At 63.9% G+C, this 18,763-nt stretch overlaps 1 protein-coding gene across 2 annotated transcripts in view; it reads left to right on the forward strand.

Annotated features, from left to right (window-relative positions):
- Nucleotides 1-1,021: 1,021 nt before the first annotated feature.
- The window catches only part of SLC12A7 (solute carrier family 12 member 7), a 71,686-nt gene continuing 53,944 nt past the window's right edge, over nucleotides 1,022-18,763 (forward strand). Inside the window, exon 1 of one of the 2 annotated variants that reach the window (XM_087868000.1) lies at nucleotides 1,022-1,288. In XM_087868000.1, coding sequence (XP_087724126.1) covers nucleotides 1,099-1,288 — 190 coding nt within the window. In that variant the 5' untranslated portion in view covers nucleotides 1,022-1,098. The remainder of the gene's footprint in view (nucleotides 1,289-18,763) is intronic. The other variant, XM_045808007.2, reaches the window with a different exon arrangement.

An 18,763-nucleotide genomic window follows, 5' to 3' on the forward strand; every position in this document is an offset into this window, starting at 1 on the left:
TCAAAGATCACCTTCTCCTGGGACATCCTGGACACCCCACTGAAGTTTCACTTTGTTAGACCCCTTCTTTGTTTGCTTCTTCACCACAGCTCTTGCCTCTGCCTCCCTTCTAGAATGCATGCTTCAAAGAGGCAGGGGTTTCTGTCTCCTCTGTTATCTGCAGGGCCTTGCATAGTTGGCACTAGTAAAAATTTGTTGAACAAATGAATGTGCAGGATGTTGAATATTGTAAATTGCTTTACCAAAAACATGAAGTGGTAGCAGTATTAACACAAAATTAACCTGTGGCTGGTACGTGTGTTGCCAGTGTCCATAAACACAGTCGGCTAGTTCTTGCCCCCATTTCCTGTCCTGTCCATTGTTCCAGGATCTCCTGGTCTCAACCCCTTCTTCCCGACCTCTCCTCCATCCAGGTAGAAGTCTGAGGCTGAGGCCAGCTGCCTGACCTCCTGGGCCAATTGCCAAACACCTAATGGTCAAGAAGCCAGAGTTGGGGGATGGGAGCATGCCAGGCCAGGGTGCCCCTCCCCCAGACCCCATGGTCCAGGAGGCCTCCACCATCACTCACTCCAGGAAACTCTGGCACCAGCCTTCTTGTGACTGGTCCCTGGCTGCCATTCTGCCGCTGGGGGTGGTCGCTGTCCCAGGCCAGAGAGGTCTCCAGCATCCACTGGTATGAGTGCCCCAGGCCCTGGCGCTGACCCCTTCAAGGTCTTGTAGCAAGATCCCCAAGACTCTGCTGATCTGAAGGGACACTCTAGCTTGGAGATCGAGGCTTCTGCATCTCACGCAGGGAATGCGCCCCTTTCCCCAGTGACTGCGCCTCCAGCCTCGCTCCTAGTTGTACTGGTCCCCCCTCCCCGCTCCCCGCCGGGTCCCCTTCTCCCACGCCACGCCATTGCCCCTTCTGTGTCCTTGACAGCGCTGGGTCCCTGAGGCGGGCTCTTCCCCAGCGCCAACCCCGCCCCCACCGCTGCCCCGCCCCCGCCCTCTCCGCGCAGACCTGGGCCCCGCCCGCGGCCCCACCGGCCAGGCTCGAGCTCCGCAGATTTGCCGGCGCCGGGGAACCAGGAGGCTGGGTCTGGCGCTCCGGCCACCATGTCCCAGCGCTTCGTGGTGACCCCCGCGGCGAGCGGGGCGGGGCACGCGGGGCCCAGGTCCGAGGGCGGCGGCAGCCAGTTCCCCAGCTCCGGCCGGGCCCCGAATCCCGACCCCGCCGCCGCCCCAGAGACGCCGAGGGTGGACGCGCTGCCCATTCTGCGCTACTGCCGCGAGCCGAGCCGCTACGGTAGGTGCGGGCCCCCGGGGACGCCCGTCGAGGGCGCGCGGCCACCCCGTCTGTGCGGCGGAGCGGGCGGGCGCGCGCAGGGAGGGTCGCAGCCGAGGCCGGGGGCCGCCCGACGGAGCGCTGCCGGGGCGCGGGCCTTGGGGACGGCCGCGGTGGCTGCGTCGTCAGCGCCGGGTCGAGCTGGTGTGGCGCGTGCCCTGCGGACTCTTCTGGGGACCGTGGCCTCGGCCGGACGCCCCGTCTTTCTGTCCTGTCCTGTGCCCCAGAGGGGGATGCGACTCCCTGGGCCTCTGACCACATTGTCCCTGGAGCGCCGGGAGTCCAGTGCAAGTCACGTTGTGTGTGCAGGGGGAGAGGTGGGTGCTTAGAGACCTCCGCGGAAACGCTGGGGCCCCGGCGGGGTGAAGATGCCCGGGGATCAGCGAGGCAGGTCGGACCTGGACCGCCCTCTGGTCAGTCACTTGATTTGTGCCCCCAGTGGACTCCCCACCCCCTCGCCTTTAATCATCAAACTTCTACCAGCCACTTTCCTTTGGTTTTGAGGATTGTGATGTGAAGGCCCTAGGAAGTGTAGGCGAGCACCTCGGTGATCCCTGCCCTGACCCGGTGTGCTGGGGGCGGGTGTACGCACTGTGGCCCCTGTGGCCCCTCACACCGGTCAGCGACCCACAGCCCTGGGTGGGGGAGGGTGCGATGGGAGGGCAGGCAAAGGCGGGTTTCCAGCAGCTCTGGGTTGACTGGATTCTGAGAGGCCCTTGCCCTCCAGCCTCAGGCCACTCCCGGGGGGGCGGACAGTCCATAGACAGCAGGCGCCTCTGGGGGCCAGAGCCTCCCCCTCTGGGCTGATGTCTGGACAACCTTCAGCTGCTCAGGAGCCCAGGTTCCTGCAGGTCAGCGAGGGGAGGCGGGTCTCTGGGCAGAAGGGCCTCTGTCTGGCCTCTGTGGGGGGTGGGAGGCAGTGCCTGCGGTGAGGACCTGCTCTAAACGGAGAGCTGACAGTGCTCGGAGTTTAGATTCTTTCCAACAAGGCCTTTGTTGGTTTACTTGGGAGATTCTTTAACCCTGGGATGAACTCCGAGCCGTGCTTCCCTCATGAGCCCTTCTCTGGTGCTGGGTGTGTGTGTGTGTGTGTGTGTGTGCGCGCGCGCGCGCGCGCGCACGAGCAAACGCACACACATTGCACACGCCCTCTCTCAAGGACTGCGTTGGCCCAGACACGTGGTGCGCACTGGGGTGTGTGTCCCCCCACCAGCTCTGCTCTGAGCCTAGGTCAGGTGTGGTCAGGTGTGGCCACGACCCCTGTCACTCTGGGGGCAGCTGGTTTTCAGGTCCTGCTCCCTCCCCATCGCCCTCTTAACCTTGGGAGCCATTGTTTGGGCTCTGGGAGGGGTGTGTGTGGCCGTGGGGAAGCAGAGAGAGAGGCACCCTCCTGCCCACGCCCCTGCTTACCCAGGGGCGCCCTCCTCTTCTTCTGCTCTATGAGCAGTGGTGACCCAGTATGAATCAGAACAACTAATTATTTCTGGGACTGCCGGCCCCTCTGTTCTGAGGGAAATCGCTTTCACAAAAGGGGTCAATAGAGACTTTCAGGAGATTGTGGGTGAGAAAAGAGCCCCTGGTGGGGCAGGTGGTCCTCCTGACGTGTGGCTGGCTGCAGTGAGAGAGAGGGCCTCTCCACTCTCGGCCTCGAGGACCCCGAGGCCCCGGCCTGGGTTTGCCGGCCCCCCAGGAGCTGGGGCTGTGGAGGCCGTGGCTGTGGGCTCTCCGTGGGCCCTGTCCTGGCATGGAGCTGTTCTGTCCAGCAGTGTGCAGGCCCTCCTCGTCCCCCCTTCTGACCCCTTCTGCCCCACTTGTCCTGGGCCCCCAGCATGCTGGCCTCTGCCCCAGGGAAAGGGTCTGGTGCCAGGAGACACAGGCACGGTCAGGTCTTCGCTTGTCCTCTGGCCTCAAAGGCACTGATATGTTCATCCTCATGCTGTCGAGGGAGAAGGGCATTGACCCAGAGTCCTCGAGGGGTGGGCGATGGGAGACCGGGGCGGGGGGAGGGCTGTTTGGGGCCAGGGAGACCTGCCTGACCCTACAGTTCCCCCACTCCCACCGTCATCTCTTCTCATGGGCCGGTGGTCCAGGGGGTTCAGACCTCCCTCCCTCCCCCCTCCCCTATCCGGCTGCCGCCCCAGCCCTCAGGTGTGGGCCTGTTGGGAGCCAGGGCGTCGCTGTGCTCTTGCCCCTGGCTGACACGGTTGCCGATACACAATTGGGCTCCAGTGGGGCGGCTGGTGCAGGGCACGTTTCCAGCCAGCGATCAATCAAATGATTGTGTGCCCACGGCAGGAGAACAAAGACAGATTATTTGACGAGACGCTGCTGATAAGACAACGTGCACTAAGTTTAAAAGGAACTTGGGTTTTCTGGTGCGCCTTTGCGAGGTGGGGCACCGGTCCTGCATTGCCCTCCCGCTTCTGTGTGAAAGGAGGGGGCTTTCCAACCCGGGGGGGGGGGTGGCGCACGGGCAGCCTCTTGGCACAGAGGCTCCTCACAGGGAGTCAGGATCCCGCCTGCCTCCTGGAGCTGCGGGAATCAGCCAGGCTAAGCACCGACTTTGCCCTTAGGCCAGCTCCCCGCCAGTGAGTTTGCTTGCTCTGCGTTTGTGCCTAACGAGCCCCCTTCCCCTTCGGGTGGGGTGTCCCTTCTCTCTGCCGAGGGACCGGACCGGACGCAATCCCAGCTTCTGGCGCCCCGTCCCTGTGTCCCTGGCTCAGCCGGCGTTTCCCTGGTGCACACTGGTCTGCAGCACGCTTGCTTTGTTGAGGGTGGCCAGGTTTGTGCTGGGCCGGGAGGGGGAGGCTTCCTCACCCCCAGGAGGCAGGGGTGCTGTCCCCAGGCCACCTGCCTGCCCCTCCTGGCTGCACCGCTGGTCTGCCTGCGCAGGCAGGAGGGGAGACAGCTCAGGAGAATGCAGCTGGGCAGGGATGGGGCTGCCGTACCACCACCACTTGGGGAGGTTCCAGAAGGGGGGGCGGCTGAACCGTGGCTGTCCCCCACTTCCCAGGAAAGCGCTGGTCCCTGCTCCTGGTGCTGTTCCTTTGTGGGATCACAGAGGGGCCCCAGATCCGGAATCAAGACCCTGGAGGATCTGTGCCCCCCACTCCCCTTCAGGAAGGGCAGGGACAGAGGGAGCCTTGGCCTGAAAGGAGGCTGCCCTGAGGACAGTGACAGTCAGGGAGGCCACAGCCACCCATCTGCCCCTCCAACGCAGGGCCAGACTCCTCGGAGCTCAGCTCTGCTCGCCAGAGGCCAGACTCCCCTCAGCCGCCTCCCTGTCTCCGGTCTGGGCGGGTCTGCAGGTCCGGGGGCATCAGACAGAGGCCTGACACTGAGACAGGTCCTCCCACGCCACCACTGTCTCCCTGGGCTCTCTGAGCCCATGCTCCCAGGGAGGCTGGGGCAGCCCAGGGCTGACTCAGGTGGACCCTCACCGGGATCCTGGTTTCCGACCAGCCCCCTGTTGCGGGGTTGAATTTCTGTTTCTCTGAAGCCCAAGTGGTGGGGGCATCAGGGTCCCACAGACCCTCAGATGACACCTGAAGGGCTGCTCTTGTAGGCCTGTTGTTCAGAACACTCAAGTGTGTGTGTACGTGCGTCTTTGTGTGTCAGTGTCCACATACGTGTGCCTGTATGTGTCTCGTGTCCGTGTCTGTGTGTGACTGCGTGCTTGGCTCTTTGCTGCTCAGGAAGGAGGTGGGGGTTGACCACTCAGCCTTAGAACTTGCTCCGTCCGGAGGGGGATCGTGTGCTTGAAGGGGGATGCTCCCTCGCGAGCTGGGCCCTGGGAAGCCGGGAACGGGACGAGGCTGGGAGCCATCGTCAGGGATGCTGCTGGCCCAGCCTCTGCCAGGCGCTGGCCCTGACACTGCTGTCCCCGGGGAACGGGCTCCCCGGCTCACCCTCTGGGCTGGGCCCTCTGCCCAGTCTGTAAGCCCCCGGAGAGCCCGCCTCCCCTTCCAGAGGGGGCGTCTGCCCTTCGTGCGACTTCGAAAGCGGATCTCGGGTCTCTGCTCCAGGTGTGCATCGGGGGTCGCGGGTCTCAGCTCCAGGTGCTCATTGGGGGTCGGGGGTTGCGGGTCTCTGCTCCAGGTGCGCGTTGGGTGTCGGGGGTCGCAGGTCTCTGCTCCAGGTGTGGGTCAGGGGTCGAGGGTCTCTTCTCCAGGTGCATGTCGGGGCTCGGGGGTCTCTGCTCCAGGGTCGCATCAGGGGTCACGGGTCTCTGCTCCAGGTGCGCGTCAGGGGTCGGGGGTCGCAGGTCTCAGCTCCACGTGCACGTCAGGGGTCGCGGGTCTCTGCTCCAGGTGTGCGTCGGGGGTCGTGGGTCTCTGCTCCAGGTGTGCGTCGGGGGTCGCGGGTCTCTGCTCCAGGTGTGCGTCGGGGGTCGCGGGTCTCTGCTCCAGGTGTGCGTCGGGGGCAAGTCCCATTTCCCTCGCCGACTGTGGTGCTTTCTCGTCAGGAAGGAGGCCGAGCATCGCTCCTGGCTGCCCAGGAAGGCAGACTGAGCCGGAGTCCTGGTCGCGGGCTGCCCATTTCTGGTGTCAGAGAACACGCCGCCCCGCTGGGCAGACTCTGTTTTCGTTTTACTTAAATATTTCATGGAGCGCAGCCCTCGTGTAGGTTCTCACGGAGCAGCTCTGTCCGGAGCCCACTCCCAGGCTCTGTCACTCAGCCAGGGAACTCTCTCCTCGGTGGTTTCCAGGTCCGCTGGCGAAAACGCTTGAGGGCGCGTCCCTCACTTCCCTCCTCGCTACTTCTGCTCTGTTTGGCTTCTTTCCCAAGGGGTGGTGTCGCGGTTTTGGAAGCACCGACTCCCATTAAACATCAAAATTATATGGTAAGTCTGTTCAACTGGCCACACTACCGTCCTTAACCCACGGGGGGCTTGCGGGCAGGCCCAGGACCCCCGCGGGAGCGGCCATACTGCCCAGGACCACCCTGTGCACGGTGCCTGCCCGGGGCCCCCAGCTGCCCTACCTTCGCCTCCTCCCACCCGGGCGTCTGTCCCCGTGAGCCAGGGCTGCACCGAGCAAACGTGGGCTCGGCCTGGGGGCTCCAGACGTGTGTCCACAGATGTTGACTACCGTACAAATATGTGGGGGGTGTGCAGAAAGGTGGACAGAAGACGTGGTCTCTCCATGCGCTGGGCTGTTGTCCGGCCTTCCAAAGACGGATGGACACCTGGTACAGCAGAGGTGGCCTTGAGGATGCTGTGAGCAGTGGCAGAGGGACGTCTTGGTGGACAAAGGTGGTCCCCGGAGGAGTCCCGTCCATAGAGACACAGGGGAGCACGTGGGAGCACGTGGGCGCCTGGGACTGCAGACGGGCTGGGAGAGAGTGTTTCATAAAGATGGAAGTTCTGGGGAGGGGATGGCTGCACAGCACTGTGCATGTGCTGAGCGCCACTGTATACAGAATGGCTGAAAGTTTTATGTTACGTATATTTTACCACAATCAAAAACGCTAACAGGAGAGGAGGGTGAGAGGAAACCAAATCCGCCCCCTCCCTGACGTGCTCCTTCCGCAGGCAGGCGAGCTGGTGTCTGGTTTTCCGGAGGACGAGGAGGCCACTTTGATTAAATCCATTCTCGCCACGCGGGGCTCTCGCAGGGGTCCTTTTCATCTAAATTACTCTCGGCAAGGTGCAAGTTCAGGCCTTTCACAGGAGATATTTTTGTCCAGGGACCTTCCTGTTTCAAACAGCACCCGGTGTGGCCCTTCCGGGCTGGTCCTGGAGCAGGAGAGAGGACTCGGGCGTGCTTGCTGCGCTGGGATTGGGGAGGGGCTCTGGCGGGGGTGCGGGCCTGGGAGGCCCCTCCTCACACTGCCCTCCTGAGTCTGCTCCTCCAGGGACCAAGAAGGAGCCCTGGGCCTCAGCCACTGGCTGGGAAGGCCCCTTCTCCCTGGACACCCCGGGGACAGCCTGTCCTGGCTGCGAGGCCTGTGGCCCCCCTCACCCTCGTCCCTTGCTGCAGTCTCCTGAAGACCCCTGAGCAGGAGCCCGAGTTCTCCAGTCTGAAGGAAGGGCAGGCGCGGGGCACTGGGGTGGCCCCTCCAGCCGACGGGTCCTCCTTCAGTAGGGGCTGCGGGGTCTGCCCTTTGCTCAGCGTGCTGGCCGGTCCCTAGAAATGGGGATGGGCTGCTGGCTGTACTTCCTCCTTCCCGATGCGGCAGCTCAGAGTGGCTTTTTGCCCGAGTTGGCCTTGGGGGAGATTGGGGACCCAGCTTCCTGCCCCTGGAGGGAACTGAGCCCCGCACAGGGGGCGAGAACACCTGCGGCCCCGGACGGCTCCCTGGCTTGTCCTGCCGTGTCTCAGCCGCGGGCAGGAGCGTGTGGGTGCAGGTGAGCCTCTCCCGCCTGCAGGGCCAGGGGACCGCGTTTGTCCCTGGTGGACACTGCTTCCGAATGTCATCAAGAGTCAGGCAGGATCGCCCGGGTGGCTCAGTCAGTCACGCGTCCGACTCTTGATTTTGGCTCAGGGTTGCGAGATCGAGCCCATGTCGGGCTCCGTGCTGGTGTGAAGCCTGCTTGGGGTCCTCTTTCCCCCTCTCGAGCCCCCTGCCCCTGCTCGCCCTCCCTCTCCCTCTCCCTCTCTCAGGCAGACGTGGTCCCCAGTCCTCGCTGGGCGCAGGGATCTGAGCCCTCCCTTCCGCCACCGCCCAGGCCTGGTGCCACCCCCAGTGGGCTGAGGGCGTGCCTCGGGGCATTGGGTGCTCTAAAAAAGTTCCCTGGAAGCCGTGATGGCGCCATGATGCTCACCTGAGAAACCGTGGCAAGTGTTTGGGGGCCCAGAGGGGCAGAGCCAACAGGATGTGTGCGTGGAGAGCAAGAGAGACTTCAGGGACTGGGTTTGTTCGTGCAGCTGTGGCTTCAGGGAGTCCAAAGTCTGCAGGGTGGGCCGGCAGGCAGGACACCGGGGAAGGCTGTAGTGGCCACAGGCTGCCTGCTGGCAGGATTCTTTCCTGCCTGGGGAGGTCAGCCCCTGTTCTAGTCAGGCCTTCAACTGATTGGACAAGGCCCACCCATGTCAGGGAGGACTCAGAACTCATCACTTTCAGTGTTAATCTCCTCCAAAAAGCATCTTCACGGAAACCCCCGGAATAGTGTTTGACCTCACGCTGGGCACCGCAGCGCAGGCGAGCTGACACGTACGATGAACCGTCACAATAATGGAGAGAAAAAGTGCTCAGAGATAGTCCCTGTGAAAAAGCCTCTTCCAGGCTGTCTCTGCCTGTCCCTGTGCACACGCACGTATACACGTGTGGCTGCATCCCCACAGCGTACGCGCTCTTTCCAACCTTATCTCTTTATGTATTGAAAATGTTTTTCTGAATAAAATTGCCTTTATTCTTCTCATTCTTTGGCTCTGGCTTTTCCAGGAAGGCATTAGAAAGCCAACAGAACACACAGCTTGGGGCAGTAAGACTTCTCACTTTCGCTGAGCCCACTGCAAAGCTGGCCATTTATTTCCCAGTCCTTCTGGGTGTTTCCCGTGGAGAACGAGAAACCTGGGTCTGCATCTCACCGGCCACGGGGCGGGAGGGACCAGCTTCCCAGACCGTGAACCGTGCGGAGCGGTGTTCCCACGTGTCTCCGGCTGCAGGCTCAGACCATGGCCGCCAAGGAGGCAGCAGAGTGGGCTGCGTGGGACCACCCGCCCATGGCCGTAGCAGGTGTGCCCCGGTGGTTGTGGCATGCTCCCTCTGCCATGGGGCCGGGTGGCCCTGACCTGTCATGCTTGTGGCTGACGCTCGTCGCATGGAGTCTGTCTCCAGCGGCTGAACAAATACTTGAGTATTACACATGACCACGAGCTTTGGAAAGTCTGTTACCTGCAGCGGCTCAGAGAGGAGACGCGGCCTGGGGGTGGCAGCGAGGTTGGGACCCAGGGCCTGTTTTTCCTGTTTACTCAGACGGTCACTTCTGAAATACCGTTGCCGCAACTTGCCGCGTGTCTTCGTTGTGAGCTGCTTGCCCCACCCCCACCCCCACCCTGTGACCTGTGCGCACACTGGACGGTGAGCGTTTGCGCTAAACCAACGGTGCGGGGCTGTGGCATCCGCTTCCTGGACGACACAGGCAGTCGGCCTGCTCTCCACCCCTGCACGGTCGGGGCCGGACTCCTCTCCCTCGGGTTCAGTCCCGGGACACCGACGCTCAGACCCAGGCGGGCCGGGCTGGGGAGGGCCTGGCTGGGGGGCCATTTAAAATCGGGCTGAAACGGTTGACGTAGTGGGTCACGGGGGCCTGGTGGCTGAAGACACGTCCAGGGCCGGCGTGGGGGCCAAGCGGACGTGGAGCCCGTGGGACCAGGCATCTCCCTTGCCCACCACCTGCACCCCTCCACTGCCCTCAGTGGAGGCTGGCCACACTGCCTGAGCTCAGGGAGCAGGGTCAGGGCACCCTCTGTGGAAAAGCAGGCCTGGGTGTTAGGGAGAACCTCAGAGAAAATCGATGGACTTCACACAGGCTACTCGAAGTGTCTCCTGTTTCCATTTGAGAGGAATGCCACAGAATTTTTGGAGCTCCCAAGGCCCACCTTCCTGGGCTGCGGAAGACTCTACCTTCCCAAAGTCGCTTCTGGGGGTGCGTGTGTCCCACGTGCGGCTGTCACCCGGCTGCAGCCCCCACCCGCATCAGGCGCGGGACCGTGCCCTCCTGTGCCCCGCCCTGGCCTTGCCAAGCTTGCACACGGGACCCCGCGCATCGCCGAGGCGGAGAACGGGCCAATGGGCCTGGTGAAGCCCGTTGTAGGCTTCGGTTGTCTGTGTGCTTGTATGTGGCCCAACGAGCAGGAGCCGCCGGAAGAGGTGGGGGTGTGGGGGGGACCGTGGCAGCCCCTCCAGGTCGGTGGTCTGCGGTGGGCGGACAGTGTCGTGGGCCATGAGCTCAGTGCCGGGGAGACAGAGACGGAGAGGAGGAGGAGGCAGCGGTGACTTCCGTCCCCCGTGGGGTCGCCCCTGCCAGTGGAGCCTGTGGAGGCCACTCAGGCCGGTGGCGTGGACTGGCCTGTCCTTGGGTGGCCAGCAGGGCCCACGGGCTGGCAGGCCGGCCGGACCCCGTGCGGCTTGGGAGGGACCCGGCGGGCACACTTGCGCGGGCTGGGCAGCGCCTCCCGAGGGCGTGGGGAATGGCGGTCTCTCGGGGGGGGGGGGGACGCAGTCCGCGACTGCTGCGTGCTCCAGCAGGACCCGCGTGGTCTCCCCACTGCACCGGAGGTAACCGTGACTCAGACGGAACAAAGCTCCTAGCTCCTTTCTCTCCCGCTGTGTGGGACCAGAGCCCCCTCCCTTCCTCCCTCCCTTTCTCCCTTTCTCCCTTCCTTCCTTCCTCCCTTTCTCCCTCCCTCCCTTCCTCCGTTCCTCCCTTCCTCCCTTCCTCCCTTCCTCCCTCCCCCTCTCCCTCCCTCCCTTCCTTCCTCCCTTCCTCCCTTCCTCCCTCCCCCTCTCCCTCCCTCCCTTCCTTCCTCCCTTCCTCCCTTCCTTCCCTTGCTCACTCCTTCCGTCTCTGTTGCGCCCTGTCCTCAGGGCCCTGCCGGCCGCGGGTGGCTGTGGAGCACGGGGAATGTGGCTCTTGCAGCTAAGAGCTGGATTTAAATTTTTTGAATTTTTAACTAATTTGAATTTAAGCTCAACCAACCGCACGTGCTCAGTGGCTGCTGAACCGCTGGCCTGGGCCCCGCGAGGAGGGCGGAGGGGAACACACGCCCAAGCCCACCCAAGCCCGTAGCTCCAGGAGCTTGCCTGTGAGCAGGGGTGAAGGGAGGTGGGGCAGCCCAGACCGCTGATGGCTCTGGGGGTCCTGACCCCAGCAACTCGGAATGTGACTGCACTTGGAGATGGTCTTTAAAGATGTGATGAACAGAGCCACGGAGGGGCGACCGTGTGAGGACACAGGCCATGGACAGAGGCCTCGGGAGAAACAGCCTCCAGGACATGAGACCACGCAGTGCTGTCTGTGCCCCCAGCCGGTACTGCCTGTTCCACCACAGCTAAGATTAGGGGTTCGCTCTTGTAGCTGTGCATGCCCCCCGCACCCCCAGGGGCCTTGTCAGCTTGGCCTCCTCCCTGACAGTGCTGCCATGAGCAGCCTCCCCGTTGTAGTCCACAGTGAGGTCACTGAGCCCATCCGAGCCAGCGCGGGGACCCTGTGCTGTCCCCAGCCAGGGGCTCGTCAGCTGCCTCACCTGTACCAAGGCTCCCTCCCCTGCAGCCACCTGCATCGGGCTTCCCTGCCCCCCCCCCCCCCCCGCGGGCCACCTGAGCCCTCCCCAGGGCCCGGCTCCTGCTCGCTGCCTCTTGTTGCCTGGAGACCTGAGTGTTCGCATCCCCCTAGACTCCAGAGCGCAGAGGGGGGTGGGCCAGCTACGGGGGTGGGGGTGGGGGTGGGGGAGGGGGTGTGAGGCGCACTGGTCAGCCCCTCCCCTGCTCACAAATGAGGCCTCCCTGGGGGGCTGCGGAGAGGGGTTTGAGGGGAGCAGGTGATGCCAGCAGCCCCCCTCCATCCCATGTGCCTGTGCACACCAGGCCTGGGGGTGTTAATGACCTGAAGGGTGACTAGACACAGAGATGTCTGGGGGTGCAGGTCAGTGGTCAGGGTCACCCCTCGGAGATTCCCAGGGCCTCACCCTGTGCCCCCACCTGGGAAAACTGGCCAAGATCAGGGGCTGCCTCGTCTGGAGAGCAGCCTGCCAGAACTCACACAGGCTGTGGCTCCCTACTCTAGGTGGGGCTCTAGGGTCCCGGGGGTCTGGGTGTCCCCCTGTAGCCATCAGAGGGTCCCCTCCCAGCCTTCCATGGATGAGGCCCCGGCCGCTGGCCCGCAGGAAGCATGGAGCTGCTCCCACGCACGCACCTCTCGGCGGGGTTCTGAGCCCCCTATGAATCCACCTGGGCAGAGTGACCCCCGAGGGCTCATCTGGTCACTGCAGGTGTGGGCCTCAAGCCCACCCGGCCAGGCCTTGGCTGGGCACCGTGCTTTCCGAGGGTCTGCCGAGGACGGCTCTTCGGGGGTGCTGACTGATGCGGAGAAGCAGAGAGCTCCTTGGCTCACCCACCCCAGAGCTGGCGTGACGCCTGCCCCGCGGATGCGCTGAGACTCGGGGACATCCTGGGAGGCGCGGGTGTAGGTGGGCATGTCCTGGCATGCCTGCCGCCTGTGGACGGAGGTCTTCTCAGCGGAGCCCTGCCTGGGACCGGCGGCCTGAGTCATACACATCAACAACTGCTTTAGGGATGTGGGGAAATGGCTCTGGAGGCTTCAGAGCCCACCCAGGTGTTCCAGAGGGTGGGAATGAGAGGTGCCCTGGGACAGAGCGGAGGGAGCGCACAGGGGTCCCTCCCACCCTCCCCACCCCTGCAGCAAAGGCAAGCAGGCCTGCTGGTGGGAGGGTGCAGGGTTGCAGAAACGGCTGCCTGAGGGGCCAAGCAAGGCTATGTTGTCTGCCATGGGAAGAGGGCTGAGCGGATGCCTGCCGAGGAGTGTTGGGGTTTGCTGAGACCCCCTTTCCTCTGGGCCCACCTTCCGCGGACCACCTCTCTCAGAGCAAGCCACTCTCCAGCGTGGGCCAGGCCTCACTGTCCCCGCTCTCGGCGGGGGGGCTGGGACCTCCTGAGAATGAGGTTGCCTTCCTGCCCTGCCCCCTGCTACCCCCCCTGTGCTGCTTTCAGTCCCTGCTTTGTGCAGGCCCATGGGTCACCATCCCTGGGGACAGGGCTGCCACGGGCCTGGCTCCCCTCCTTGGGAAGCCTTGCCAGGCTCCTGCCCAGGCCCAGGAAGGCACTCCTTCCCCTTCTCCTGCCTGTGGACTGTGAGTGTGTGAGACAGGACTGGCCCATGAGGGAGAGGGTGGAACCTGGCTTGTGGGACCATCAGGGGTCCCAGAATGCACCTGCTGTGGCCCAAGCCACTCCACCCCAGCAGTCCTTCCAAACTGGGGACCTCAGCTGTCCCCCTTCAGAAAGCCAGTTGGTGGGTAGGGGCCCAGTAGGGACAGGATACATGGGATCTCCTGCCTGGGAGCTGCTGCCTTGAGGACACGTGTTTTAAAATCAGGTACTGTGAGGATGTGGCAGAAAATCCTGCTTTCCGGGCAAGTTAAAAGCAAGCGGACAGCAACTGGGAGTCTTGCCAGCCTGTCCCACTGTCCGAGACGGTCCCACTGTGTGGGCATGACTGCAGGAGCTTTGGGGTGTGACCCTCCTCGAGACCCCTCCCTGAGAACCAAGTACTTCCAGGTTTGGGCCTTATCCTGTGTTAGTTTTGAGGCTAGCGGGGGCTGAATGGTGGCCTCGAAAAGATGGGTCCGCATCCTAACTCCTGGCTTCTGTAAACGGGACCTGATTTGGAGAAAGTGTCCTTGCAAACGTGCTTAGCTTAGGGACATGGAGGTGAAGAGGTCATCCTGGCTTATCCAGTGTTCCTGAGTCCAGTGTCCTTGTAAGAGACACAGAGGAAGACAGGACGCACAGGGGACAGACCACATGAGGACACGGAGGTGGGAGTGCCGGGCCACCAGGGGGAGGCAGGAGGGACCGTCCCCTGCGGCCTCCAGAGGGAGTGCGGCCCGCGACACCTGGCTGTCAGCCTTGTGGCCCGGAGACCCTGGGACCAGGTCTCGCGGTCTGTGGCTCTGGGTTACAGCCGCCCAGGGTACTGGTCCAGGTTCTCAGTGGTGCCAGAGGGGCTGGCTGGGTTCACCTGGGAGCTGTTTCTGGAATGCTCCCTGGGCCCTGGGGATGCGGGTGCAGAAGGAGAGCACAAGGAAGTCCTGCCCCTCTCTGCGTAGACCCTCAGCGTGCCCCAGTCAGGTGGCATCTTCGTGGCTGGTGCAGGGGCTCCCACATGTGGTGCTTCTCTGGGTGCTGGGCTCAGGCCCACTGTCTGCATCTGCAGGGATGGAGGGGGAGCCGAGGGCGAGCGGCCCCCGCCCGTGCTGGAGCACCCTCAGCCCAGGAGCCGGCCAGTCCTCCCGAGCACCGAGCCCCATGGAGGCACCTTCTCGCAGGCTTCACGGGGCCTTGGCCAGCAGTCCCTGCAGGGGGAGGCTGGACCTCAGCAGGGAGGTGATAGCTGTGTCCTGGAGCATGTGGCCGGCGAAGGGAGCGGCCTGCAGAGGCTGGGACCCGACCCCAAAGCGCAGGCCACTCTTCAGCCTCCTGGGAAGCCCTAGGGCAGGTGCCTGGTCAGGCCAGCAGCCGGCCGCGGAGACCCCCCCCAGCTCCGCTCGACCAAAGCCCCCTCCCCATGCAGACCCCCAGGACCCCACGGTCAGGTCCCCTGCAGAACCAGCGTGGCCGCCCTGCCTGCTCAGACGCACCCCAGAACACAGGCCTCCACGGGCCTCGGCCAGCGCCCCAGGGAAGCCAGGCATGCTTGTAAACCAGTGACTGTCTTTGTAGAAGCGGCGTCCCCTCCTCTCCCTGCGCTCCTCGCGCTCCCCCCAGGGCGGCCCGCCTGCGTTTTATCACCAAGAGTCATTTGAACTCTGCTCACCTCGGGTGACTTGCTTTGCTTGGAAGCCGGGCTGTGACTGCGGCTTCGAGCACCCGGAGGGTTTCTGGCTGTGACGTCTGCGCAGAGCCCGAGGCAGAACCAGAGCGGGACGAGGGATTAGGGATGCCCGCACGCCAGGAGGGCCGTGCCGCGGGCTCCCCGTCCTTTAGTACCTTCCTGTGCACACAGCACAGTCCGTGTGCGGCTGCCAAATGAGACCGTTTCGCAGAGCAGGCGTGGTGGTCTGAGGCAGCAGGGCCACGGCGCGCGTGGTACCTCTCTCACTTTGTTCGGAGAAGGAGGGTATCTGTGGGTTCGGTGCGCCGGCGTACGTTTTAACCGCCGCGAGCTGCCGTGCGGTGGCTCGGTGCTTTTCCCTTCTTGCCGGGCTCAGGGGGCGGCTGGTGGGACAGCCCCGACTGTCAGCAAAGCGCTGGGGGCAACCCCGTCCACGGGTGAACTCGCCCGGTTCCGGGGACACATCCCAGTTGTGAGTGTGGGCGGTCGTCTTGGGAGGGGTAGGACCCCCGCGAGGGGCATCCTGCACAGGTTTTCTCAGCCCCAACGCGGTGATTGTCACCCAACCCAAGTGAAGGGTGTGTGGCTTCGCGGCCATTGACCCAGCAGAATCCGCTCCGTGGTCTCAGAAACACGTGCGTCCCCTAATGAGGGTCGGGGGCAGACCTGGCTTAGACCTGGGTGTGAGGACCCACCCCTCTCACGCTGCTGTGAGTTCAGATGACGTGCTGGAGCAAGCAGGAAGGGCCTTGAGTGCAAAGGCCACTTCCGGGAAGAGGTGCCCTAAGCAGCCCCGATGTCCAGCCCAAGGCCAGCAGTGCAAAGGCCCTGGGGCAGTGCCGATGTCAGGATGGGACCTGAGATGTGAAGAAGACCTGGGGTGGGCAGTGGCAGAGCATGCTGTGGGGAGGGGGTGGGTCCATCACGGGTCCGGCACACAGGCCCAGGCAGGCCGGGGAGTGGGAGAGCGGCACGGCGGAGAGGGGGTCTGGGTCTGGTCGGGGTGCAGGGGAGTTCGGCGGAGGCGGGGACGAGGAGCCAGCCTCCTGTGTGGTTGGTTCGGGGATCGAGTTGGCCTCCTGTGGTCAGTCCTGAGCTGGAAGTGGGGTGGTCACTGACCAAGTCTCGACCATCTGGACGGGTCACTGCCAGGGTTGGGGGCAAGGTCCTGTTGTCTGAGGGGAGCAGGCTCTGGGTCCTTCCTGGACTCAGACTTCTGTTCACTTGTTTGTTTTCAGATTTCTGACGGGGGGTGGACAGCCCCTGCAGTGGAGGGGACATAGTGGCCTCGAGGTGAGCCGTGGAAAGTGGCTGGCCGTGCACCATGGGGCACATCCGTGACAGTCCCAGAGAAGTACTTTCTCCAAGAGCAAAGGTCCTGTGGCTGCCAGTGTGGGGCATGGTTTGCAGGGGAGGCTCAGACTCCTGAGAATGGAGGCCTCAGCGCTCGGCAGGAGAAACCGGAGGGAAGTGCAGGGGGCTGGCTCTCGAGGTTTGGGGATTTCTTCCTCCCCACCCCATGCGCTGGCTGGACAAGAAAACACACACACAGACAAGGGCCTGCTGGTTTCTTTCCCTCTCTGTGCCCCGAGGTCCTCTCTCTCTCTCTCTTTCAGCTCATTGGCCTTCTGTGCTGGGAGGGGATTCTGTGCTGAGGAAGGGTCCCTTGGACGCTGAGTCATGGCGAGGTGACTGGCCAGTCAGCTCAGTGGCCACAGCTGGGCCTGTCCTTCGCACCCGGAGCCTGCCCGCGAAGCTATTTGCTGGGGGCGCCCTTGCCTGTCTTGCAGGAGCTCCTGTTGACTCTAAAACGTGGGGAAAACATGTGCGTAATTGCTAGTCCAGGCGGCTCCGGGCTCTTGCCTAATTCCCTCCCCGGGGGTCCTGCAGGGCAGAGTGTCCAGGGAGCCCTTGAAAATCTTCCACTCCCTGGGAGAGGCGGGCTGGCGGGACCCTGGGGCCACGGCCCCTCAGAAAGCCACGCCTGCCCACGCACACTCTCCTCATGCCCCGAGCTCGGGGCAGCCAGACCGAGCCGCCGGCAGCGTGGGACAGACGCCCTGACCTTCCAGGCACAAGTAATCCTTGGCATACGCAAGACGTGGGACCTACCTCACCAAAGCAAAATTCAGTATTTATCTGAAATTCCGATTTGCCCGCGTGCCTGTGTTGGGAGCCCGTCGGGAGCCCTCCAACCACGAGGTTCTTGTGGGGCTGGCTTTAGGGCTGCTGACGCCCCTGGGTCCTGAAGGGGAGGAGGCTGGGAGCCCATGCGGTGGAAGTGCCCTGGACGAGCGGAGGGGACGTGGGCGGGTGTTGGAACAGCCTCAGCCCAGAGAGGGCTCCTCACTCAGGGGGTCACCACAGAAGGGCAGGATAGGGACAGGAGCTGGTACGTGGATGCAGGGGGTCAGTGGGCCCTGCGTCCATTGTCACTGTTGGGGGTCGGCTCCTGTGGTCCCATCTCCCCGGAGACCTGGGCTGTGCGGAGAGGAGACCGTGGGCCTGGTCCCCTCTGCTGCCCTCGGGGCCTGTGGAGATGGTCCACAAGGGGCCATGTGGGGCTGTGTGTATCCCAGGCTGGCGAGATGCTGACTTTCCGGAACCTTCCGCGTGCGGTTCGGACACTTGGCTCTCTAGTGCGGGTGCCCGTGGAAACAGGCCGTTTCTGAAGCTGGACGGCAGTGCCCAAGGCCCGTCAGGCCACTACCAGGGCTGCCAGTAGGGGGCAGCGGAAGACCGTGGGACGTGGGGTCAAAGTCAGACCTGTGTGGGTCACCTCTTCTCCCCTGAGGCCGCCTTGTCCTCGGGTCACCTCTGAGACCTTGTCTGCACGCTGCCGGACCCTGCTTGTGCCCTTGTCTGTCTCAGATCCTGCCAGGAGGCCAGGGGTCGGAAAGTTCCAGGCCAGCCTCGCAGCACCGACTCCCACCCCTCCCCCAGCTCTGCTTGGGCGTCTCCTGACCCGCACCCCAGTGCCCTGGGCCTGTGTAGCCCGCAGACCACCCTCCCCGGTCAGGGTCCTGCCAGGGTTCGTAAAGCTGCCCCTGAGGCCGCAGAGGTGCTCCTGGCCCATGACACTCACCCGGGGACCCCGTCCCTGGCCGGAGCAGGTGCTGTGGCCTCTGGAAGGTTCTGGAGGGTCCTGGAGCTGCCCACATGGCTGCCTCGAGGGGCCAGCAGGACGGTCACCCCTGCAGCCTCGTGTACACCACACGATGCAGTTTTAGGTGATTTTCTGCCTGCTTTCTCGACCATATCCAGAAATAAAGTTACGGAGGTGGGTTTGCTAACTTCCCTCTTCAGGACAGAGTTGGGGTGTGTGCAGGCCTGTCCCTGTGTGGACGCCCCTCCCTGGACACCCAAACCCGGGCCTGCAGGCAGCACAGGACCTCCCCCTCTGATCCAGCGACTTTTCCTCTTGAAGCCCCAGGTCTGGGCAGGGCTCCGCGGGGTCTGTGATCACCAACGCCCCCCCCCCCCAGATCCTTCTGTTCTGTTCCCGTGGAACACCCACCAGGGTCCAGGCTGGGGCTCTGCCCCGGGGCAGCGTCCCTGTAGCTGGCTCCTGGGGGCCCCCGGGTTCACTCGTGTGGGGCTTGGAGGCTCCGGCCTGGACCCTGGGTGAGGCCCCTGGGACCCTGGGGGCGCTGCAGTTTCTCCTGCTCTGGTGGGGCCTGTGTACCCCAGGGGGGCTGGAGGGCAGAACGGGAAGCCCCGGGAAATCCCTGGGGTCTCGGGCTGACCCTGCAGGTCCCCAGGTGACTCTCCTGGTGGCCTGGGGCCGGTGCAGAAGCTCCGTGGGACCCTGCCCCTCGGGGAGGAGCGGTGGCGGCTCTCACCGCAGGGCCGAGCTCCTTCGGTGGAGCTACACAGACTTCTGACATTTAGCTTTTAACTGTGGCACAATATACAGC

The sequence above is a fragment of the Ursus americanus genome, chromosome 15 (assembly GCF_024610735.1).
Source record: "Ursus americanus isolate L20-20 chromosome 15, mUrsAme1.1.p, whole genome shotgun sequence".
NCBI lineage: Eukaryota > Metazoa > Chordata > Mammalia > Carnivora > Ursidae > Ursus > Ursus americanus.